The following is a 21,624-nucleotide window of genomic DNA, read 5'->3' on the forward strand; positions in this document are numbered from 1 at the left end:
GGGCTTTTCCTTTCTTTTGCTTGGTTGGCAGTCTAGTGTCAAGGTTGAGGGCATGGGTTCTGGTGTTCGACAAGCCTGGCTCCAAATCCTGTCTCTGCCTCTACTCTCTGCTTGATCTTGGGCAAGACACTCAACCTCTCCAAGCCTCATGTCCTTGTCTGTGAAATGGGGATAACACCTCCCTTCCAGGGTTGTTGACAAATTTAATTAAATCCTATTGTAAGCCTAGTGCCTGACTCATGTAAATATGCTCTATAAATAGTCACTTTTCTTAGTCCCAATTTCCAGCTGAGAAGCAGACTGTTTGATAGAGATAGAGGAGTGAGGTCAAGAGTACACATGTCCACTGCTGCACACCTCACGCGGCACACCTCACACTGCACACCTCACACTGCACACTTCATGGCACACCACACCTCACACCGCACACCTCACACTGCACACCTCACACGGCATACCTCACACTGCACACCTCACAGCACACTACACACCTCACACTGCACACCTCACACCGCACACCTCACACCGCACACCTCACACGGCACACCTCACACTGCACACCTCACAGCACACCACACAACTCACACTGCACACCTCATAGGGCGCCAACATGCCCCACTCCTGTTCGGGCCCAGCATGACCCTCTTGCCAGGGACGTGAAGAACCCTCACTCTGTTCTCTTCCCTCCTCCCTCGTGCTAGGTGTAAAGAGGAGAATAAGCCACTGTTTTTCCTTTATTGATAGGTCAGAGAGCTTTGCCTGGCACCCCAGGATCCAGTCCCCCACTCTCTAGTGTGCAAAGAGGCCATCCTTCCCGGATATGTGACGCTCCATGATGTCTGTTCCGCTGGAGGACGGCTCTCTGTGCTCTACATGTGTTTTGCCAGCAAACACTTAGCCACCAACTATCAACGTCCTCCAAAAAATTCACAAGCAGACCCAGCCCCTAAGAAGGGGCTGCTTTGGACAGCCAGCTATTTGTCCTTGGGTCCCTGCCCCCTTTGTGGGGCAGCGTCAGTCACCCTACAGTTCTCAGGCCACCTCTGTTCAGTGAGTTCAGAGATTTTAGAAACCAGCTCATATCCTGGGATCCTCAGGGCCTGGGCTCCCTAACAGCTCCCAGGGCCTCTGGTTCCTGGAGCCACAGGCTCCTGCTGCTGCTGCTGCTGCCAGACCTGCGCTCAGACCTGCGCTCAGACCCCTTCTTTCCCCCTGGGCTCCCCTGGACTTCCATGCCTGAGGTCCCGCTGGTGGCCAGGTCTAGGCTGAGGGTCCTTCCACAGACAGAGAGCCGCCGCAGGACCTCCGAGGCAGCCTCCACGGGCACGCTGCTGCGCGGCTCCAGCAGCATCTCCAACAGCGAGCTCATCTCTGAGAGGAACGTGCTGGCCAGCCGAGTGCCCGTTGGACTCAGCTCCGGCCCCGACACCTTGCCGAACGTCTGGAAGGTCCTTGGCTCCTCCAAGGCTGCCGCATCCGGGGAGAACACATTGTCACGGTAGTTGGTGGTGAGGGGCAAAGAGAGCCTGGCCATCCAGGCCGGGTCGGGGGTGCTCAGCCGGTCCAGGGCCAGGCCTGCAGTGGGAGGAGGGGACGTAGTGAGGGCTGGGCCCACGGAAAGGCTGGGCAGGGGAGGGTGGGGCGTGGGCAGGGCAAGGGCTCCAGACAAAGGAGGGAAGGGATATGGAGAGGGACAGACAGGGTAGCCAGAGGGGGACAGGAAGGAAGAGGCCCTGACAGGGAAGCGCTCTGGGCAGGAAGACGTGACTGAAGTTGTGCCCGAGCCGAGTAGGGAGGAGGAGGAAGGCCTAGAATTGGAAATTGGCCTGTTTCTAAAGAGTGTCTAGGTCGGTGGAATATTTCAGGTCTAGGTGTCTTTCACCCACTCCTTACAGTCAGATGCACCACTAGCCGAGGATGGGGGAAAAGATCCCCTTTCTTGGCCAAGGCTGGAGTTTCTGGCTTGGTGCTGCCTTCTGTTCATATGCATGATAGTTACCACTTATTCAGTGCTTCTGAATAACCAAGCATTTACATAATTATCTCATTTAAGCTCCACACACGCCTTTGAAGTCAACAGTATTATCCTATTTTATGGATGAGGAAACTGAAGTCCCCAGAAGTTAAGTCACATATTTATTGGGCAACTAAACCAAGATTTCAACTCAGGTCTGATGACTTTGAAGCCCCCGTGACTGCACTGCCCTACCCACTCTCTGAAGAGCTGGCTCTTCCTCCCGTGCCCAGCTGTGGCCCCTGGAATTCCCAGGCCCTGCTCACATCTGCTCATGTCTGCTCAGCTACTACCTGACCACGTGCCCTCAACTCCTCGACCTTTACCTTTCAAGCTGCAGGGAACCCTGGCCTAGAGGCACGCTGGGAAGGGGCTGGCTCTCTAAAGGCTACCCCAGAAAAGTGACGGGGGCAGTGAAAAACTGTCCCCTAGGTCCCCAATGTTACCATTACACTGCTCCTCTCCCCATCTTGTCAACAGAAAATCCTGTCTCAAAAACTAGTCCCCAGGACCCGTGGTAGAGGCCAAGCAGAGAAAAGGAAGTATAAGTCTCGTGGTTAAGAAACTGTCTTTAGAAAAAAAAAAAAGGCACATCTACTTTAACATGTATTTAATGTTTGCTTAAGGTGAGCTGCTTAAAAATCTGTGCATAGAATAAAAGCCTGGAAGGAAACATGTCAAAGTGTTAATTGAAATTACCCTGGGCAGAAGTGATTTTATTTTCTTTTTATCTACATTTTTCTGCATTAACTAAATATTGCTTGTGTAATTTGGAAAAATTATTTCCAAATATAGCTAATTGTTGTTTATATTGATATAAATGAGTCTCGGTCTTGCCTTGTCAGTGAGGGGATTGTGCAGGCTCTGAGGCGGGTCGGGCCCCTTCCCAACGGCTCCAGCCCACGCCTGAGACTTGGTGAACGTTTATTGAATGATTGAAGGAACATAAATATTAACCCTGGACATCTGGGAAATGTAAACCTTAGTTCTCTGAGACTCTGGGGTAATAAGGTTGGAATTCTCTTGGTGTTACAGAATTATGCCTTTCCTTGTGCAAGGGTCAGAGAGCTTCAGAAGGAATGAAGCTTGGAATGAGAAAATTACAGGGGTGTATGAGGAGGGCTGAAAAGTGGTGGTGAATTCACTCCCTGGCAGGTAGGCGCTGAGCTGACCAGGGTTTGATTTCCCTGCTTTGCTGCTTATGAACAATGTGACCTTGGGAACACTGCTTAACCTCTCTGAGCCTCCTTGTTCTCTCATAAAGTGGTGAAATAGCAGTCTTCCTCTTGTCGGGTTGCTGCGAGCATTCCGTGAGCTCATGCAACCCACACAAGATTGTCATCATCACATCCTCAGGTGGGGCTTTTATCTGACGCAGCCAGGACCCCAGTGTCAGGCTCGCTCACCATCAGCCCCACCCCATTCCAACCTTGTGAGCATCTCAGGCTCTTTTTTTTATTTATGTTTTTCTAATCCCTGTTGCCTTCTTCATCCCCTCACTCCTTCTGGTGTCTCTGTACTCCTTGCCCTCTGTATTGTGGGGAAGCTGGACCACGTGGGAACTGAGCCCACAGAGTCCAGCCCAGAGCTACCCAATAGAGAGAGAATGCGAGCCACAGCGGTCAATTTAAATTTTCTAGTAGCCACATTAGAAAACTAAAAAGAAAAGGTGAAATTAATTTGTGAAATAGTTTTTATATTTAATATCATCTTATCATGTAATCAATACCTTAAAAATTATTAATGAGTCACCGTACATTCTTTTTTCATATTAAGTGGTCAGAGTCTAGACTGCTTTATATTTACATCACAGCTCGGTTTGGACGAGCCGTTTTCACGTGTGGCTAGTGGCTGCTATATTGGACCTCACACTTCTACATTCTAGACACTGCTGCCCTATAAAACTTTCCATATGTGTGCTGTCCAAAGTGAGAGCTAGTAACCACATGTGGCTGTTTAAATGGGGCTGGGATGACTGAGGAACTGAATTTTTCATTTTACATGTACTTAATTTCAATTAGATTTAATTTTATTTAATTTCAATTTAGAGCCACACGGCCTGTGTGAATAACCATCGGCTGCACAACCTTGGGAAAGTTATTAAACACCCCTACCCCTCAGATTTTTCCTTTATGAAATGGGGATAATGAATAGTACCTATCTCATTAGAGTTTCTCATGAGGCACTTAGAACAGGGACTAGCACGCAGAAAGCACTCAACAAACGTTAGCCATGTTTTTCTAACCAAAGGAAAGGAAGTGCCTGCCATGCCTTCAGCATGTTTGCAGCCAGATGGAGCACACGGGATATGTCCAGATGAGAAACAGATTGTTAACTACAGAAACAGAAAACCACAGTTTAGGGATGGTTGGACCTGTGGGTGTTACCTAAAGGAAGCTGATGGGGGTCCACAGCAGGGGGGAGCAGTTAGCAGATCTGGAATTTAAGTTCACAGTTTGTATCTATTGTCAAAACTAATTGTTTCTCTAGAAAAATTTCTTTTTGTTTCAGTTAGAAATGTTAACATATTAAAAAGTTGACTGGGTTCTCAGGGTAAAAGGATATTTAAACACACTAAGGAAATTCAAAGGAGTGATTTAGGAGGTAAGGGCAGGTCTCTTGATGGTGGACAGGCCCCCCTTCAATTGCTAATAAACTAGGTGATTCTGAGCAGGCTACAGCGAACCTCTCTGAGCCTCAGTTTGCTAATCTCTAAATTGGAGCTCATAATGTCTACCTCCAAGGATTGTCTGAAAGCTTAAATGAGATAATGTGCGTAAGATGCCTCCCGTATCTGGTTCGCACCTAGAGAGCCCAGTAAATTGTTCACTATTTTTATGATGACTTATAAAATGAATAACCAAAGTATAATCTGGTCTTTAAACAAATGAAGATCTTCTAAAGCTCCAAGAGAAGTAAAATGTTGCCCCAGAAACAGAATTGCGGTGTTTCCCTGTAGTGAATCGGAGCAGAACTCTGAAGCTTAGGCATGTGAGGGGGCTGTGGGGTCAGAAGGAGGGTGACCCTGGGGAGTTCCTACCTGTGTGAGGGTCCAGCAGGTTTGACAGCTCTTCTTCTAGCAGCTGCTTCACAGAGAGGTCCTCTTCAGGGTCCAAAGGTCCTTCTTCCTGGTCCGGTTCTGCTTGGCCACCAGCCCTGGCACCTGGGCCATCTGTGTCTGGGATTGCACTCCTGCACAGAAAGCCAACCCAGCCCACAAGTGAGGAAAGTCACACATAGGTTCCTTCATTCCTGCATGAACTTTCTTCTATTCATGCCAGCATTCATTCATACACATAGGGAACTGGATACACACAGTTCAGTCTTCAGAGTCAGACCGACCTGGGTTACTTGATCCCAGCCCTCCTGCCTACTCTGAGTCTGTTTCCTTAGCTGTAAAGTGGGGTAATAACACCCACTTCATGGGGCATAGTTAGGGTAAAATGAGGCGTTGTATATACAGAGCTCAGCATAGTGCCGTCACGGTGTAAGCACTCAGCAAACAGTAGTGACTACGAATGCATTGATATGATTACTCCCCATTGTCCCTTCCATTCCTTCCCTTTGCCTGGCACAGAGTAGGAGTTTACTAACTTAGGTTGAGCCAAGGCAGTCACGCACCACCCACTGATCCATGCATCCATCCATACATCCAATCCATCCACCCATCCATCCATCCACCCGCCCATCCACTCACCCACAGATCCATCCATCAGAGTATGTGCTCCAGTGAGGGCAGGGATTTTTGTCTGTCTCATTCCCTGTTCTCTCACCAATGCTCAGAACAGGGCCTGGCACGTAGTAGGTACTTAATACGTTGTGGACTGAGTAACTAAATATTCCCTCCTCCCTATCTGAAGCCAAATCCCAGACCAGGAGAGCAGGTCAATAGAGGATGCAGCTGAGGTGAGGCATCCAAAAGCTACTCAGAATCTACTACCCAGGCTCCTGCTCGCTCCACCCGGGGCCCTCCATCCCACAGGCCCTTATCATCTCGGGGAGGCCAGTTCCTGGGACTGCCTGGCATGGGGGGTACAGGCCTGGCCCCTCATCCCAGCATGTGAAAAGTCTCCCTGCAGGGCTTTAAGGCCTAGAGGCCCTTTCTGCTTTTTTTCTTTGGCCATTTCTGCTGCTATGAAGGGATCAGCAGGGAGGAGGCTAGTTTGCAAGTAATAGTGACAACAGTTCATGTTACTGAGCAATTTCTCTGAGTCCGGCCTTATGCTTTGCAAGGTATGTGCACCTTCTCATCACACCTTTCACATCTGTAAGGGGTTCTATTGTTATTCTCATTTGTAAAATAAGAAAATCAAGACTTTTGAAGACTCTGCAGCTTGCCCAAGGTCCCCCTGGATTCAGTGATAAAGCAAGAATTGAAATTTAGGCTGATGTGACTGAAGTACTCACCGCTGCTCTACACCACCTCTCACTATCTTTGCAGAAAACGAAGCTACAAGGTGTCACAGCAAGAGCTCTGAAACAGGAGTCTGGGGCCGGGAGCGGGTCCTAGCTTTGCCACTCACTGACTATAAGACCTTGAACAAAGTCACTTTAAGAGGAAAGGACTTACCATTGCTTGTGCACCTACTATGTGCCAGACACTGGGATATGGGCTTAAAATACATTAACTTCTTACCCTGTCACTACAAGGAAGTGTGGTGACTTTCATTTTATAGATGAGAAACGGAGGCCTGAAGGATTTATCTGATTGTTCCAAGTTTACATAGTTGGGCTGGATCAAACTACTTAGAGCCTCAGTTTCTCCATATATAACAAGGAGTTAGATTAGATGGCCTCTTAAGGTCTCCTTAATTCTAGGACAACTCAAAGGAAGATACCCACACACCCATGTCCTTAGCCAGGCGTCTTCATATTATGTTTAAGGGTCAAGAGAAAGAAAGCTGAAAGTAACAGATTTAAAGGCTAGCCCGGCAAGTCTGCAACCAGGGGACAGATAGAGCCTCAGGGATGAAGTCATTTCCTTAGTGACTCTGTCCTGTAAAGACTATAAATACAGTTGCTCCAGGACCAAATGGCCTGAGGTGGGGGGATGGATGCTGTACTCTCCCAGAGCATGCACTCTCCCAGGGGAGCAGCGTCTGCGACGTGCTCACCCTTTCTTACTGTCACAGTCACTGCAGGGGTGAGGGGAGGCTGGGGAGAGGGCGGGGGCTAGAGAAGCCTATGGGAGCTGGGTGTGCTTACCTGCTGCAGCCCGGCTTAGCCAAGTACTTATTTCCCCGGTGGTTTGGTTTGGGCTGGAATTGGCCCTGATGCAGCAAGGACAGCAGCTGGGAGATTTGCTACAAGACAGGAAAAATCTGTTGACTCCACACAATTCCAACGCAGCACACTTCCTCGCCGGATGTTTCCCTCAATGCTGGTGCTTTCTTTTTATAGTCTTTCCTCCAGCTTCAGATGTTTGTGTGATCAGAGGGGGGGATGGTGCGTGGTGAACATTGACAGGCAGGGACCTGTGCAGGCAGGATCCCTGCTTTGCCATGTCACCCCAGACCTCGGTGTCTGATGGAGAGAATGGAAACCCTCTGGGCCCATCCCCTCACTCTCATTCCCCCAAGTGACCTGTTCCTGGTGGTGTCTGTGGGGATGGGGGTGGAAAAGGCATTTCCTGACCATAAATTCATTATTATTTTGATAAGGATTATCTTAAAGAGTTATTTCCCCCTTTTAGCAGTATTCAAGTGCTCAGCTGATTTTTGTGGTCCAGATGTAAGACAACGTATATTGTAGAGAAGGAAAAAGGGTGTCATTTAATCATTCATTTATCCATTCTTTCATTCATCTGACAAGTATTTAATTAAGTGCTTGTTTGTGCTCACTGTGGGAATAAGAGTGAGAATAAGGCCCAATGGCTGCCCTGAGGGAGCTCACAGTCTGTCAGGGAAGACAGGGCACAGAGGTTTTTACAGGGCATTGCACTGGGGTTGGGAAAGGTTGGGGGGGTCAGTGGGCAGAGAGGAGGACCTCACCCAACTTGGAGCAAGAAGGAAGTTGTGGGGTGGAATGGGGCAAGTTTGTTTATTTCTGTAAATGTGTCTTGAATTCATACTACGTGTCAGGCACCTTTGCTGAGACCCCAAAGCTCCACAGGAGTTTGGCAAGGGGAGAGATGGTGAGGGTCTGGGCAAGGGATGAAAGGCGTCTAGATAGAAGACACTGCCTGCTGAAAGGTTAGAGGAGATGACTGGAGAATGGGGCAGAAGCCTGGCGAGATAGCAGAGCCAGACCCTGCAGGCCCTTGTGAGGAGAAGGCAGCAGACCAAGTCTTGGGAGGCTGTGTTCTAGTTCAAGATCATTTTTAGCTTATGTAATGTCAGGCAGGTTTTTAGACCTACTCAGACCATAGTTGCCTCATCTCTAAGGTTGAGCTAGAAATACCTGCTCGGCCTTCTTCACAGGGTTGTCAGGATTAACTATGTGGTTGGAAAGTTAGAAATGCTCCACAAATGCAAGGAGTTTAGGTTGTTACTCCTAGAAATACTACCTCTGCCTCCTAAGCTACCCCCACTCCTCCCTGAGAAGGCCCATTCCACCCCTCTGGGCAGCTCAAGACAGAAAGTGCCAACCTCAGAGGAGAGTTGGAAGGGGAGGTGGCCAGGACTGGGGTTTCAGTGTGACTTGGGAGCACAGGGTCATTGCTTGCCTCAAGGCACATCCCACCTCCTCAGGCACCTGCCACCCTTTTCCTTAGAGACAGCCTCTATTTCAGGGACAGTCCCCGAGTGCCACTCCCTGACCTGAGTGCTGTCATTCAGAGTCACTTCACAGAACCCATATTCTAGAGTCCGTTGGACTCTGGTTCAAATCCTAAATCTGCCCCTGTACCAGTTTTCATCTGTGAAGCCTTGAGGAATTTAAGCATTCTGACCTTCAGTTTCCTCGGCAGTAAAAAATGGAATAGTAATGACTCCCAGGTCACACGGTGGTTGTGGTTATAAGGATTAAATGAGTAAACGTATATAAATCACTTATTAATAGATCTTATGATAAGCACTTAATAACTATCAAGTTGTATATTATCTCATTTAATTCTTACAGTAACCCAAGGAAAGAGATATCATTACACCCATTTTGCAGATCTGGAAAATAAGGCTCACAGAGGCTACACAGCAATTGGTGGTAGGGCTGGGCTTTGAACTTGAATCTGACTCCACTATGGCACTGTGCTGCTGGAAAGACACAAGGTTTAGGTGAGCTGCCTCGTACCCCCAAGTTGATCCCAAATGGGCGCCCTTCTTTCCATCACCCCAGTGGAATCACCCACAGTGTCTTCTCTCTGCTGTCTCTGTTTACCAACAACCAGCACAGTGTTTGGCACAAAGAGCTATTCAATAAGCATTTGATGAATGAATGAATGAATGAATGAATGAATGAATGGCTCTGGGCAACCTCTGGGGCTGCACAGAGCCCAGGCAAGACTCCTAAGAAGGCAGCTGGGCCTTCTCCAGGTGGCTTCCTGGGGAGGGAGTCGGGGAAGGAAGCTGTGTCCTTGCTTCACAGGAAACCTCAGCTGATGGCCTAGCCAAGCAAAAGTGTGCCTTGGATGGGCAGCCTGGCACAGGGAAAATTATCTGGGGTGCAGAGGAGCAGATATGGGTGTGAAATCAGGCACCATCTCTGACAAGGTTTCCCATTTGTGTCTAGTAAGTCCTAGGTCTCTAGACACTTTGCCATTCATAGTCCCATTTAATCCTCAAACCCCTGGGAGATAGACATGGTAAGTTTGGCATCATAATTCCCATTTTATAGATGAGGAAAGTGAGGCTCAGATGTTAAAGGACTTGCCCAAGGTTGCCCAGCTCCTATGTGGCTATGCTGAAATTTGAGCACAGATCTGCCTAACTCCCAGATTCCAAGCTTTTTTCCACTGCCCCATCCTGTAGACTAAGCCGGCAGGCTCTGGGGCCTCAAGCAAATCAAATGCAGCCCCTCAGCCTGGGGGCAGTGATGCCCATGCCAGCCTGCTCCACAGGGAGGTTGCTCAGGTGGAGATGGAGAAGAGCTTTGCAGAAGTCATCGTTATCATTTGCTGGATGCTGTTTATGTGCCAAACACTCTTCTGGAGGTTTTAAGTGCATTCATTTTATCTTTGAGCAAACTTAGGAGATGTGTGCTGTTAACGTGGACATCTTCCACAGAGATGCAGAGTAACCCCTGTGGCTCACAGCTAGGAAGAGGGGGAGCCAGGATTTGAACCCAGGCATTCTTGCTCCAAAGCTTATACTCGTAACCACTATCTTTGCTGTGTGTCTACTTGTGCCAGGCTCCCTGAGTAAGTACTTTATAAGAATTAACTGATCAAATCCTCAGGACAACTCTGCGAGGCAGATGTTCTTACTGTCATTCCTATTTTACAGATGGGGAAGTGAAGGCTCAGAGACAGTAAGCAATTTGTCTAGGATCACACAGCTAAATTCTATTGACCCCAGAACTCTGCCCTGAACCACTATACTCGATGTATCATAAAGTGCCTGGTGAGCCTAAGGGATGAGTGTGAGGATTGTGAGGGGGAAGGTGGTATCTGATGCTGTTGGTGGTGGTCCAGGGGCGACCAGAGTGAGAGTTGCCCGCGCTGAGGTACCTGAACAGGAGGAGAATCCACAGTGAGCTCCTCTATGGGGTTCCTCTCGGCGAAGGCAGCCACGGACAGCCGGACCAGGCTCCGCAGGATCTGACGGGGGCCTGACTCTTTCTCAGGGGCCATTTTACCATTGAGATTCCGCTGCCGCCTCAGGGTTGCTGAGGAGCCTGGGGGGCTCAGCAGGGCCTCTTCCCTGCCCTGATCTCCAGGCAGCTTCCCCGTGGGGCTGCCTGCAACCTTCAGGGGCCTTGAGTGGGGCTGGCCCACGGCAGGTTGGGGCTCAGGAAGGGTCAGGTTCTCCCGGGAGGCGTTCCGCTGCCTGGGATGGTTGAAAAGGAGGTTGACAGTGACCTGTAGCACCTCTGGGCTCTCAGCCAGTGTTCCCTGGTTGCCTTGGTTACGCAGGGTCCTGTACAGGGTAGGTGTGAGGTGAAAGGGCGCCTGCAGACAGGGGTCCCAGCCTGCTTCCATCATCGCTTCCTTGCCCACGTCCTTGGGGGGCTGCCTGACTTCAGCAGGCTCCTCTGCCTGGCCCTTGAGCACAGGCACGAGGTGGATGTCTGCCTTCTGAATGTGTTTCTGGGGTCTCTTGGGCTGCTGGCAGTAGGTGAACTCGGCTTCCCGACAGTTGTAGGCCCTGTTATCCTTCTTCTCCGTCCTGCAGATGGACATGATCAGAGCCAAGATCAACCCAAAGATGGCCAGTAGGACGACCAGACAAATCACCGTTAGCACCGAGGTGCTCAGGGCCCCAGGCTCACGGGCTGAGTCCCTCCGGTGGTCCACACTGGTGACGAACAAGACCCTCAACAGGGCTTGGGTCTGCAAGGAGGGGCTGCCACGGTCTTCCACCACTATCTCCAGCTCCCACTTACTCCCAATGAGGCTGCTGGCGTTGGTGGTGTTGATGAACAAGTGCCCCAGGTGGGGGCTGAGGACAAAGAGGTGGGCTTCGTTCCCACTCCGAATGCTGTAGAGGACTTCTCCATTTGCCCCCGAGTCTGCGTCTCTTGCTACAATGGTTGCCAAAAGGAATGGCTGGGAGATGTGGGTCGCCAGTGGTGGTATGTCAGTGCCTGCAGGACCCAAGCCATCGGGAGTCTCAATGGGCACCAGAAGATGGCCTGTGGAGGCATTAACGAGCACTGAGAGGCTGGCTTTTCCATCGCTGAGTGTGGGATGAATAACCTCGGGGGCATTATCGTTGGCATCCAGGAGGCTGACCCACACAGAGATGCTGGATGTGAGCTGGGGCTGCCCCCTGTCCTCCGCGATCACGTGGAACTCAAAGCCAGTCACCTGTTCATAGTCCAGTGACCTCTGAGCTGTGACCTCTCCTGTGTCTGAGTCAATAGCTACCAAGTGAGAAACTGGGGAGTCCTGGATGCGGTATGTGATTTGTCCATTCGTGCCCAAGTCCGCATCATGAGCCTTGAGGGTAATGAGGTGAAGCGAGGGCAGGTTGTTTTCCTGAGTGGAGACCTCGTACCTGCTCTTCTCAAACACTGGTGCATTGTCGTTGGCGTCACTGATTTGAATGCTGAGCTGTTTCTTGGCGGATAAGGGCTGGGCTCCTTGGTCTTGGGCCAATACAGTGAGGGTATATTTGGGCCACTGCTCTCTGTCCAGTGTGGCGTTGGTTAGCAGCATGTACGTGTTACCGTTAGTCCTTTTCAGCCGGAAGTGGCCCAGATCTTGGCTCAGCCAACAGTGGACCAGCCCATTGTTTCCTGAGTCCAAGTCATTCGCCACGATGAGAGCAATGAAACTGTCCTTGGGAAGAGCTTCTGACACCAGTGACGGCTGGGAGGCCCATGTGATGTGGATGCTTGGGGCGTTGTCATTGACGTCCAGGACCTTGATAAGAACTTTGCAGTGGGCTGGGATGGGATTGGGACCCAGGTCCCGTGCCTGGACATCCACCTCGTAGGCAGGATTCTTCTCGTAGTCCAGGGGTCGGCGCAGAGTCACCTGACCCGTCTTGGCATCGACGCTGAAGGTGGCCAGCACCTCTGGAGGCGCGTGCTTACTGAGGAAGAACTCCACCTCCCCGTTGGGGCCTTGGTCAGGGTCCGTGGCGGTCAAGTTGAGGAGGAGAGTACCAGGGGCGGCATCTTCTTGGATTGCTAGTGCTAGTGAGCTCTCCGCAAACACAGGGCTGTTGTCATTGGAGTCCAGGACGGTGACTTTGACCAAGCTGGTGCCTGACTTGGGGGGGTTCCCACTGTCATAGGCTGTTAACACCAGATTAAAACACGAGTGGATTTCCCGGTCCAGCTCCTTCACCACCACGAGCTCCGCGTGTTTGGTCTCATCGGGCCCCACGATGACATCCAGGGTGAAATGCTCACTGGGAGACAGGGAGTAGGAGTGCAGAGTGTTGGGGCCCGTGTCTGGGTCGAGAGCTCTGTCCAGAGGGATCCGGGTGCGCAGAGAGGCGCTCTCCGAGATTTCCAGCTCCTGCTCGCCTTTGGGAAACTGGGGCTGGTGGTCATTGATGTCCAGCACCTGGATCTCCACGTGGATCAGAGCCAAACCCCCTGTGGCAAGCACGTCAAAGGAAAGCAGGCAGGGATCCCGGTGCCGGCAAAGCTGCTCTCGGTCTAACCGCCTCCCTGTGCTGAGCAGGCCGTCCTCAGGGTCTACCTGGATGGGGAGCGCCGGAGGCAGCTGCAAGACCTGGAAGGCAGCCCCTGCTTGCCCACGCCTCTCCTCCCAGCCCAGTTCCTGGGACAGCTTCCCTATCACAGTGCCAGACGGCACTTCCTCTGACACTTGGTATTTCACAGTGAGAGTGGCTACCTCCTGACAATCCCCTGAAAGGAACAAGTAGGCTCCTGGCCCCAATAGCCACAGCAGAAGTTGCAGAAGTTGCATCGTGCTTACCGCCAGTCTGGGCTAGATTCCGAAACCACTCGAGTTCTTTGAAGGCGGGGAAGTCCTCCAGGGTTTCCTGGGGGGGCTTGATTAGCCCTGTTCTCTTGCCCCCAGACCTGTTGGCACAGATTTTGTCCCATAATTAGATGATGATGGAACCAGCAGGATTCCCAGGCAAGGCCATCTTCATCTAAAGAGACCTGAGAAGTCCCAGCAATGATGAGGTAAGACTGCCAGGGGAGACCCCGCACAGGGCAACCCGTTGGTTCACTCCAGCCAATGATGGACAAGAGCCTGTCCAAGAGGGACTTGACCCAGTAGAGCAGGATGTGGGGATCTGACTTCCAAACAGTTGCTCTACTGGGGAAACAGAGAAGCAGCTTTTTCCTATGGAAACTCCACCTACAGGAAAAGGGAGGGCTGTGAGTTTCAATGCCAATTAGAGAGAGAATGCTTCCCGTGAACCTGAGTGGCCTACTGCTGAGGAGGATGTGGCAGGGGCCCTGGGAACAGGCCGGATGGGAAGGTGCTATCCACGCAAGGTGGCCACTGTGGGAAACGGAGCCCTGTGTGGCCAAGTGAACAGAGAGCCCGAGCCCCTTCCATGCTGCACCGGGCATGAGGCCCTTCCTGAGCAAGTCATGCTCCCTGTCTCTCGTCCCTTCCTCAGCTCTCTTTGTTTCCAGCATTTCCTCATTATTCCTCTCCTATTCCGATCTTTTCCCTATACTCCTCTACTTTTAATCTTGACTCTGTCCCGATCACCCATGTTTATCTCATGGGAAGCAGCTGTCATTTAGAGACTGGCCTTCAGAGCCAAACTGCCTGGGTTCAAATCCTGACTCTGCAGCTTACCAGCTGTGCCATGTGGAACAAGTCCCTGAGCCTCTCCACCACCTCCCTTTTAGAGTGTGAATGGGAATAAGAATAGTAGCCCTCTCAGCAGGAAATTTTGAGGATGAAATCAAACGATGCATGAAGGGCCTGCGCCTGGCCTGGAGTCACAGGCAATGACGTCATTGTTATGATCTGTCTCGCGCCTCCCACCTGTGGCTGCCTCTGGCTCTTGCACTGGCCCTCAGGCAGTCCCTGCCCACATAGACCCATGGCCTTGGCTCCTGAAGCACAAGGACCTCCCTGGCCTGACTATATAGTCTCCCTCCGCCTTCCCTTCTGGCTCCCTCCCCAGCTTCATGAGGCCCATTGTTCTCTGCATCTGGTCCAGCCAGAGCCCGTCTTGGGAATCCCCCAGCCTCCTGCTTCTGTCTCTCCGAGGTTTTATACTTTTCTCTCTCCCACACCTTCCTCTCTCTTTTCCTCCCTTCCTCCAATTCTTCTCTCCCCACTGCTGTTTATGTCTGAGTCCCCTGAATAAAAACTCCCTTGCTGCACCCCCCAACACTCCACCTGGATGTTTTAAGGTGTGCCCTCCCTCCCATTCTCCTCCTTGCAGAGGCAAGGCCCAGGAAGGAGGTGAGTGGGCAATTTGCTTGGATGGTCTTTGAGGTGGCTTGTTTTTTCCGTTCCCTCCTCGGTTTGCTTCTCCCAGCCTTCCCCCAGGCTTACACCCAACCTCGAGATTGACTACAGAGATTTATACAGCATTTGAAGTGGTGGGAATCAAGGGCCAGCTTCCCCTCGATGGGAGTTTGCCGCTGAGACCTTAAGGCTGGAGGTGCCCTATTGGGACACAGACGACCGCAATCAGGGCCTCTTGGCCCGGAAGCCTGTGGTCATTAGGACTGGGGCCCCTAAGGGACCTTGCTAGGCAAGCCCCAGTTGTGCGCCTCCCTTCCCCTCTGTCTTTTCTTTCCACACCTCCTTCACCCCCAGATTCCACTCCTGGAGGTTTCCCAGCAATCTTACTGAAGTCTGTTAAGCCACAGCAGGGAGCCGTTTCCTACAGCGTGGTTCTGGAGACAGAACACTCACTAGCTTGGAGACATTGCACAAGGCACTTAATCTCTCTGGGCCTCGGTTTTCTCACTTTCCTAGAGTGTGGCTGTGATCCATCTCATGAGTCTGTGGTAACGATTCAATGAGATGGTACCCGTAAGGGCTTGGCACAGGGCCTGGGACAGGGAAACCTCTCAATACAGGGGACTGTTCTTGTACCTTGTTTTATTTGCCACGTTTTGTGCCTCACATGCAATTGGTGAAGATGGTCTTGCATTTGTTCCTTCACTTTTTTCTCTGCCTCTCCTGCCCCGAAAAGCTCATTTCCCAAGGCTTCCTGTGCTTCGACGGCCTACATTGTCTTGTGCCACCCTCACAGCCATGGCGTCAGGGTGAAGATGCTGAACATAGAGGATTAGGGAACGTGCCCCAGATCACACAGGTTTGCCTTCCAGAAAGCCCCTCCGGATGCACTCTGGAAAATAGATTGGAAAGGAACAGAGAAGGGGGAGGGAGGGAGGCCAGTTGGGAGGAAGGCAGGGGAGCTTTGGTGCGGAAAACTCTGGTGCTAAGGTGCTGAGAATGTTTCCAGAATGCCATCTGGTGGCCAAAGGCAGAGGAAAAGATACAGAGGCAGGGAGGTGGGTGTTCTGAGATCACAAATAGCCACAACTCCAGGCCTGTGCTGCCTAGAACGCAATGGAAGAAGCCACACATGATGACAATCATTTCTCTCAATGGGAAACCTAATGTGACCCAATGCCCACAGGACGGAATTCATGATTTTACAGGTGTTAACATTTATATTCTTGAAATGACATTGTTATATATGTGTGTATATGGTGTGTGTGCATGTGTGTGTTTGTATGTGTGTGTGTGTGTGGCTTTGACTGGGACCATGGATGCAAAAAATGGACTTACAGGCCATGAGAAAGTTTGAATTTGGATTTCCCAGGTGGTTTTATTGCTGTTGTTTGTTTGTTTTATTCACATTAGGCGTGTGAAGCTAAGATAACCCTTTAAGAATCCAAAGCCAGCAAACAAGGCCCCAGATTTTTTAAAGGTGATTACCTCTTGGGAATGGGGTCCCCTTTAAAAATTTACCCTTGTCTTTTCTGGCTGCAGGGGTCAGTTGAACATTGGCAGCCACATGTCACAGGGTGAATGGAGCTGTCACTTGAGACTGTATAGAAAGCCTTCATCACCCTATGTTTTTTTTGAATAATTTTTTTATTAGTTTCAGGTCATCACCCCAAGTTTTGAAAATAGGTTTGAAGGAGCAGAGGTAGTCTGAAATAGGTTTCAAACCACTGAGGACAGACACCCTAAGTCTGAAATATTTTTTTAAAAGGGCAGAACTGGGTTTGGCACTTGGAGGTCTTGCTCACCACCAATCTTGGAGTCGTTCACGTGTGGGTGCTTCGTGATAGGGAGGAGTTGGGAGGAGTGAAGTGGGGAGGGTGGGGTTCAGCGGATCCTTTCAAAATGCCTAGAGTCCTGAGTAACCTTGAGGGGGTCAGATCAGCAGGGTGGGACTCTGACCCTTGGGGGTCTCATAGGCCAGTGTGAAAGCTAAGATCATAGCCTACACTATGAATGTCCTCCTGGGCTGGCTGCCACTCCCAGGGTTCCCTGTGAGGCTGCCCAGCGGCTGCCATAGTCACCGTGACCAAAGCTGGGAATCATTTCAGGGTCATTTCAGTTGGGAAGGTGACTAAACCTCCTAAGGGCTACCTCCTTGGTTTTTTTTTGTTTTTTTTTTAAAATAAATTCTTGTTGAAGTTAGAGCCAGGCTAGCCAGGAATCTTCACTGGAACACTTAGGTGGATAGATGTTCAGGGTCACCTGCTGGTGGCACAGCACTTGGTGGTCTCTGAAGGGACAGACGACAGATGTCCGCTCGCACACAATGGCACTTCTTTCTGGGCCCAGTACAGAAAGAAGAATGCACTCTGCAGAAAGAAATTTGCCAAGAAATAGGACTTTTCAAGAAATAAAAAGGCTTTGTGTCTGGGTTAAGACACAAAGGGGGCCAGGTATCAGAATCACTTAGAAAGTTTTCCAAAATACCAGAGACAGGGCAAGAAAATGCATACTTTTCCCTTTCCCAGCCTGCCAAAGAGAATTTTATAATTGCCAGCTCCATTTTCCCCCTCTTTGAAAGAAAAGCTTCACCTTTCAGACCATTTGGAACAGGGCTGGAGAAGTTGATTGGACCCTTTTGCTGGAAAGAAAGGTCTAATCCATCTGCCACAAAAGGAAAAGTCGATGGGGGAGGGGAATTGCTGATGGTTGAGGAAATCGTGGAGCGAGGTGTGCTAGCTAGAGAACAGCAAGGAAGTAGATTGAAGAGAAGGACTTTCAAATGAATTGTTGTAAATTCAGGATTTTCTTCGTGGTTTTCCAGAAAAATTCAAGACAAGATTTATAATTTATTTTGTGCTTTAATGACCACAACATGGCCCTCAAAGTGAACCATATAAATTCTTTTTTTTTTTTTTAAAGATTTTATTGGGGAAGGGGAACAGGACTTTATTGGGGAACAGTGTGTACTTCCAGGCCTTTTTTCCAAGTCAAGTTGTTGTCCTTTCAATCTTAGTTGTGGAGGGCGCAGCTCAGCTCCAGGTCCAGTTGCGGCTCTAGTTGCAGAGGACACAGCCCACCATCCCTTGGGGGAGTCAAACCGGCAGCCTTGTGGTTGAGAGCCCACTGGTCCATGTGGGAATTGAACCAGCAGCCTTCGGAGTTAGGAGCATGGAGCTCCAACCGCCTGAGCCACCGGGCCGGCCACCATATAAATTCTGAATTGATAAGGGTTACACATATGCTATGTTTCTCTCTTCAACGCCCAGAGGGGAAGTGGGCTACTGCCAGCATGTAGGTTTCAATTCTGACATGCTGTAGGTCATTCCAACATATATCCCATCTCCACCCCAACCTCACTGAGAACCACCGACTTAGAACTTCTTAGAAGCACCAGCAATCTTGTAAGGGCCACACTCTACAGCCATCAGGCCTTTCTTACTCAGCATCCTCCTGGTCCCCACCACTCCCCTGGGCCTGTGTTACTGCTCAGCAGAAGCTCTGTGCATACCTGGTTCTCCCTCCATATATCTGCAGACTCTTCTGTCTGTTTCTCTGATTCCTCCTTTGGTTTTACTTGCTTCTGACTCCCAGGTGTAGGCATGGGCCCCGGATACTGTCCTCAGCCTTCTCTTCTACATAAAATTATTAGCCCAGAAATAGGTTGCCAGATTTAGCAAAGAAAAATACAGGGCACCCAGTTAAATTTGAATCGGATAAACATATTTTTTTTGGTATAAGTATTTTTATCTGGCAGTCCTATCCGGAAGTAATGTATTATACTCCCAACACAAGTTTGTTTTTCTTTCTTTCTTTTTTTTTAGAATTTTGGTTTGCACAGTGAATTTTAACATCTAGCAGTAAACACAAAAATCAAACATATTGACTGGGAGCATCATCTGTGCATGAATATTCAGAAGCCGACTGTGTTGATTGGCCTTGTTATGTATTCAGCATTTCTGGGTTATCCAGGTTCAAACTGTTCTCACACTATAAGAACCACTCTGGAGGAAGTCTGGATCACTTTCATTTATTAATTTATTCAGTCACCCAGTCACTCATTTATCTGGTGGAATTCAGCATGTTCTTCTCTATTTACAAGGTCAACTTTTTTGGCAAGGCAAGTGGCTGAAGTTGACCCACATTTTCCTTTCCTCCAAACCACTGGTTTGGTTTTCTTTCTGCACATAAAATCTGATAGGCTTAATTCTCACCTTGCTTCAGGAAGGTTCTTGCAGGAAGGCAAATGAGTCTTCCCAGCGTTACATAAATTCTCATGGGGCTTCCCTTTATAAGTTTATGACAGCCAGGAGTTGAGCCTGGAGCTCCGCGAGAAGCAGCCGTACACTGATTTATGATGGCAGCTGCTGCTAAATCTCACCCCTCTTTCCTTCTTACAGAGCTGTGTTACCTTGGGGTTACAAAACTCTTTTCACTGTTATTCAGGGGAATAATAATAAAATGCCAGGTTGCAAGTATAAACATGATCATTCTGTACCTATTATTATAAATCAAATTTTACTCCCATCAGAAGCACAGAAAACATTCTCTACTGTCAGCTACTGCAGGCCTTTTTAGGAGTCTGTTTTTATATCACCTGGGATGACCTGAGGTACTGTTTGAGCTGCACTGACCAGGGAAGCTGGTCACAAAGGTGATCTGGTTATTTCTCTGGATAGACCCAACTGACCATTTTTCTTGAGCAAAGTATTAACTGGATTTAAGCGTAGCCTTGGGGTTAATGATGTGGGCTCAAGACTCCAATTGCTTGGGTTCAAAGCTTTGCTCCATAATTTACCATCTGTGTACCAGTGGCAAGTCACTTTCTCAGTGATCAGTTTCCTCAGCTTTAACAAGAGGATGATGGTAATTATGTCATAGGGCTGCTGTAAGGTTTAGCTTAGTCCATACACAGTATTCAGAGCATGGCCTGGGACATGAGTAGCACTCCAATTGTTAGTGATTTATAATTATGCTTTTAGTGTAGTAGCTCCCAGTTTGTTTGTTTTTTAAGGGATGAAGCCCCCATTTTAAAGAAAAACCAATTTTTCAGATTTCCATGTGGTAATTGTAACATGTTTAAGATCGACAGGGTGAGCAGATACTCAGTGGCAGGAGACCAGCAGGAGTCAGTGATACTTCTCTGCTGGGGTGAGGCTTACCACCGTCCAGACCTCTCTCAGAATTGGAGCAGGGCTTTCTCTCTCACTCTGCTGCCCCTCTGTGTCAGGGCTTGTTTCAAGCTTGCTTGTGAGTGATGGCCATTGAAGAGGAGGCTGTCCCTACTGGGCAGGTGGGATGAGCTCAGCAAATTCTCTGGATACCGATTGGATGCCAGCAATGGATGGGAACAAGTACAGACATTCATGGAAGGCCTGCTGGCCCCAACAGAACCAGACATATTGTGTGACTAACTCCTGCTTCTCTATGCAATGGCCTGGGTCTTGACCTCTGGTCTAGGTCGCACACATCATCCTCTCCTAGCCCTAGGCTCCATCATCTAGTATACCTGGGGTAAGGGCCCGGAGTTGGGTCTCTCTATATATATTCTCATTCTCATCTACCACTATGTCATAGACGCTAATCCTAACTTCTGTAGCACTTTCCCTTTTAGTTCTTAAGGCTAGAACTATTTTGTTCTATCTGTATTTCTTACGTGAAAACCTGGTTCTCTTATGGCTCTAGGAGAGGGTCAGACTGATAAGGAATTGGTCCTAATCCTGTATGTCACCACTGTATGACACTGATCAAATCACTTCACCACTTAGTGCCTCAATTTCCTCATCTGTAAAATAGGGAGACAAAATTACCTCAATCCTGGGGTCCTGGGTGTTTAAACGAGATAATGCATGTAAATTACTTAACACAATGGAGGGCTGGGCACATGGGGAAAGCTCATGGTTAGTTTAAAAGACTAACCAAACTTATGAAACCATCAACATAAAACTGTTATTTTTGTGGAGTCTAAAGACAAAATTTATTAGAAAACTCTTTATCCAATCCTGATTTCAAAACTGGACTCTAAATGTTTAGTCCGCTTTAAACATTCATCCAGATTATTAACACTGCTTTGAAATTCTCTCTTCTATTCCCTCCATCCTGAGACCTCTGACATGAGGTCACAACATGATGTCACAATTCACCTCCTGCTCCAACTTTGTGAGAATTTCCCGAGCTGGTTCTTGGGCCCCCTCACTTTTTGCATCCTTGAGATCTCTGGCAGGATTCATGGTCTCACCTCTGAGCACTCTGAGGTAGGATTGCATGCGTTTTGCTCTTGGTTTTATTTCCTTTGGCTAAACATGAATAATCACTTTAGTGAATGACTTCAGTAGTTCTTCCTTCCTTCCTTTGCATTTTTAAAGAGTGCGTTTCTGCTTTTGGTATTTATTACAGAGATAGTTTTCCGTTCTGCGATAGTCAAGATTTACGGTAGAGAAAACTAGGAGAGATTATTTGCATTTCAAGTTTCCCCTCTGTGGCAGCCAGGTAAACCCCTCCAGTGCCCCAATTTACTCACTTGGTTTTTCTCCTCCCCTGAGTACAGGACCAGCAACATCATATGTGGAGCCCACTGCAAAAATCAAAATTCAGAGCCTCTTATTAGAAAATTATTGAGAATTTCGACATGGCTATAGCAGAGCATTAGACC

At 49.2% G+C, this 21,624-nt stretch overlaps 1 protein-coding gene across 2 annotated transcripts; it reads right to left on the reverse strand.

Moving 5' to 3' along the window:
* Positions 1-721: 721 nt before the first annotated feature.
* Positions 722-13,854, reverse strand: PCDH12 (protocadherin 12). Of its 2 annotated transcripts, XM_074313699.2 has the most exons (5): positions 13,694-13,840; positions 10,617-13,609; positions 7,220-7,317; positions 5,055-5,206; positions 722-1,575 (listed from the first exon to the last, which is right to left on the reverse strand). In XM_074313699.2, the coding sequence occupies exons 2-5, from the start codon at positions 13,491-13,493 to the stop codon at positions 1,094-1,096; spliced, it is 3,609 nt and encodes a 1,202-aa protein (XP_074169800.2). In that variant the 5' UTR covers positions 13,494-13,609; positions 13,694-13,840; the 3' UTR covers positions 722-1,093. The 2 variants fall into 2 exon arrangements, with proteins under 2 accessions (XP_074169800.2, XP_088654809.1); XM_088798683.1 differs by having other exon boundaries at positions 10,617-13,854.
* Between the last annotated feature and the right edge of the window lie 7,770 nt (positions 13,855-21,624).

This window comes from Rhinolophus sinicus, chromosome 5 (genome assembly GCF_057876585.1).
Source record: "Rhinolophus sinicus isolate RSI-liver-muscle chromosome 5, RSI-T2T, whole genome shotgun sequence".
Taxonomy (NCBI): Eukaryota; Metazoa; Chordata; class Mammalia; order Chiroptera; family Rhinolophidae; genus Rhinolophus; species Rhinolophus sinicus.

What these genes read in the sequence shown, in the direction of transcription:
- PCDH12 (XM_088798683.1), bottom strand. Translation starts at nt 13,493, where the DNA reads ATGCAACTTCTGCAACTTCTGCTGTGGCTATTGGGGCCAGGAGCCTAC. An exon ending in GCTAAGCCGGGCTGCAGCAG is followed by an intron (nt 5,207 to 7,219) that starts GTAAGCACACCC and finishes CTTTCTGTGCAG; the next exon opens with GAGTGCAATCCCAGACACAG. An exon ending in CCTGCTGGACCCTCACACAG is followed by an intron (nt 1,576 to 5,054) that starts GTAGGAACTCCC and finishes CTCCCACTGCAG; the next exon opens with GCCTGGCCCTGGACCGGCTG.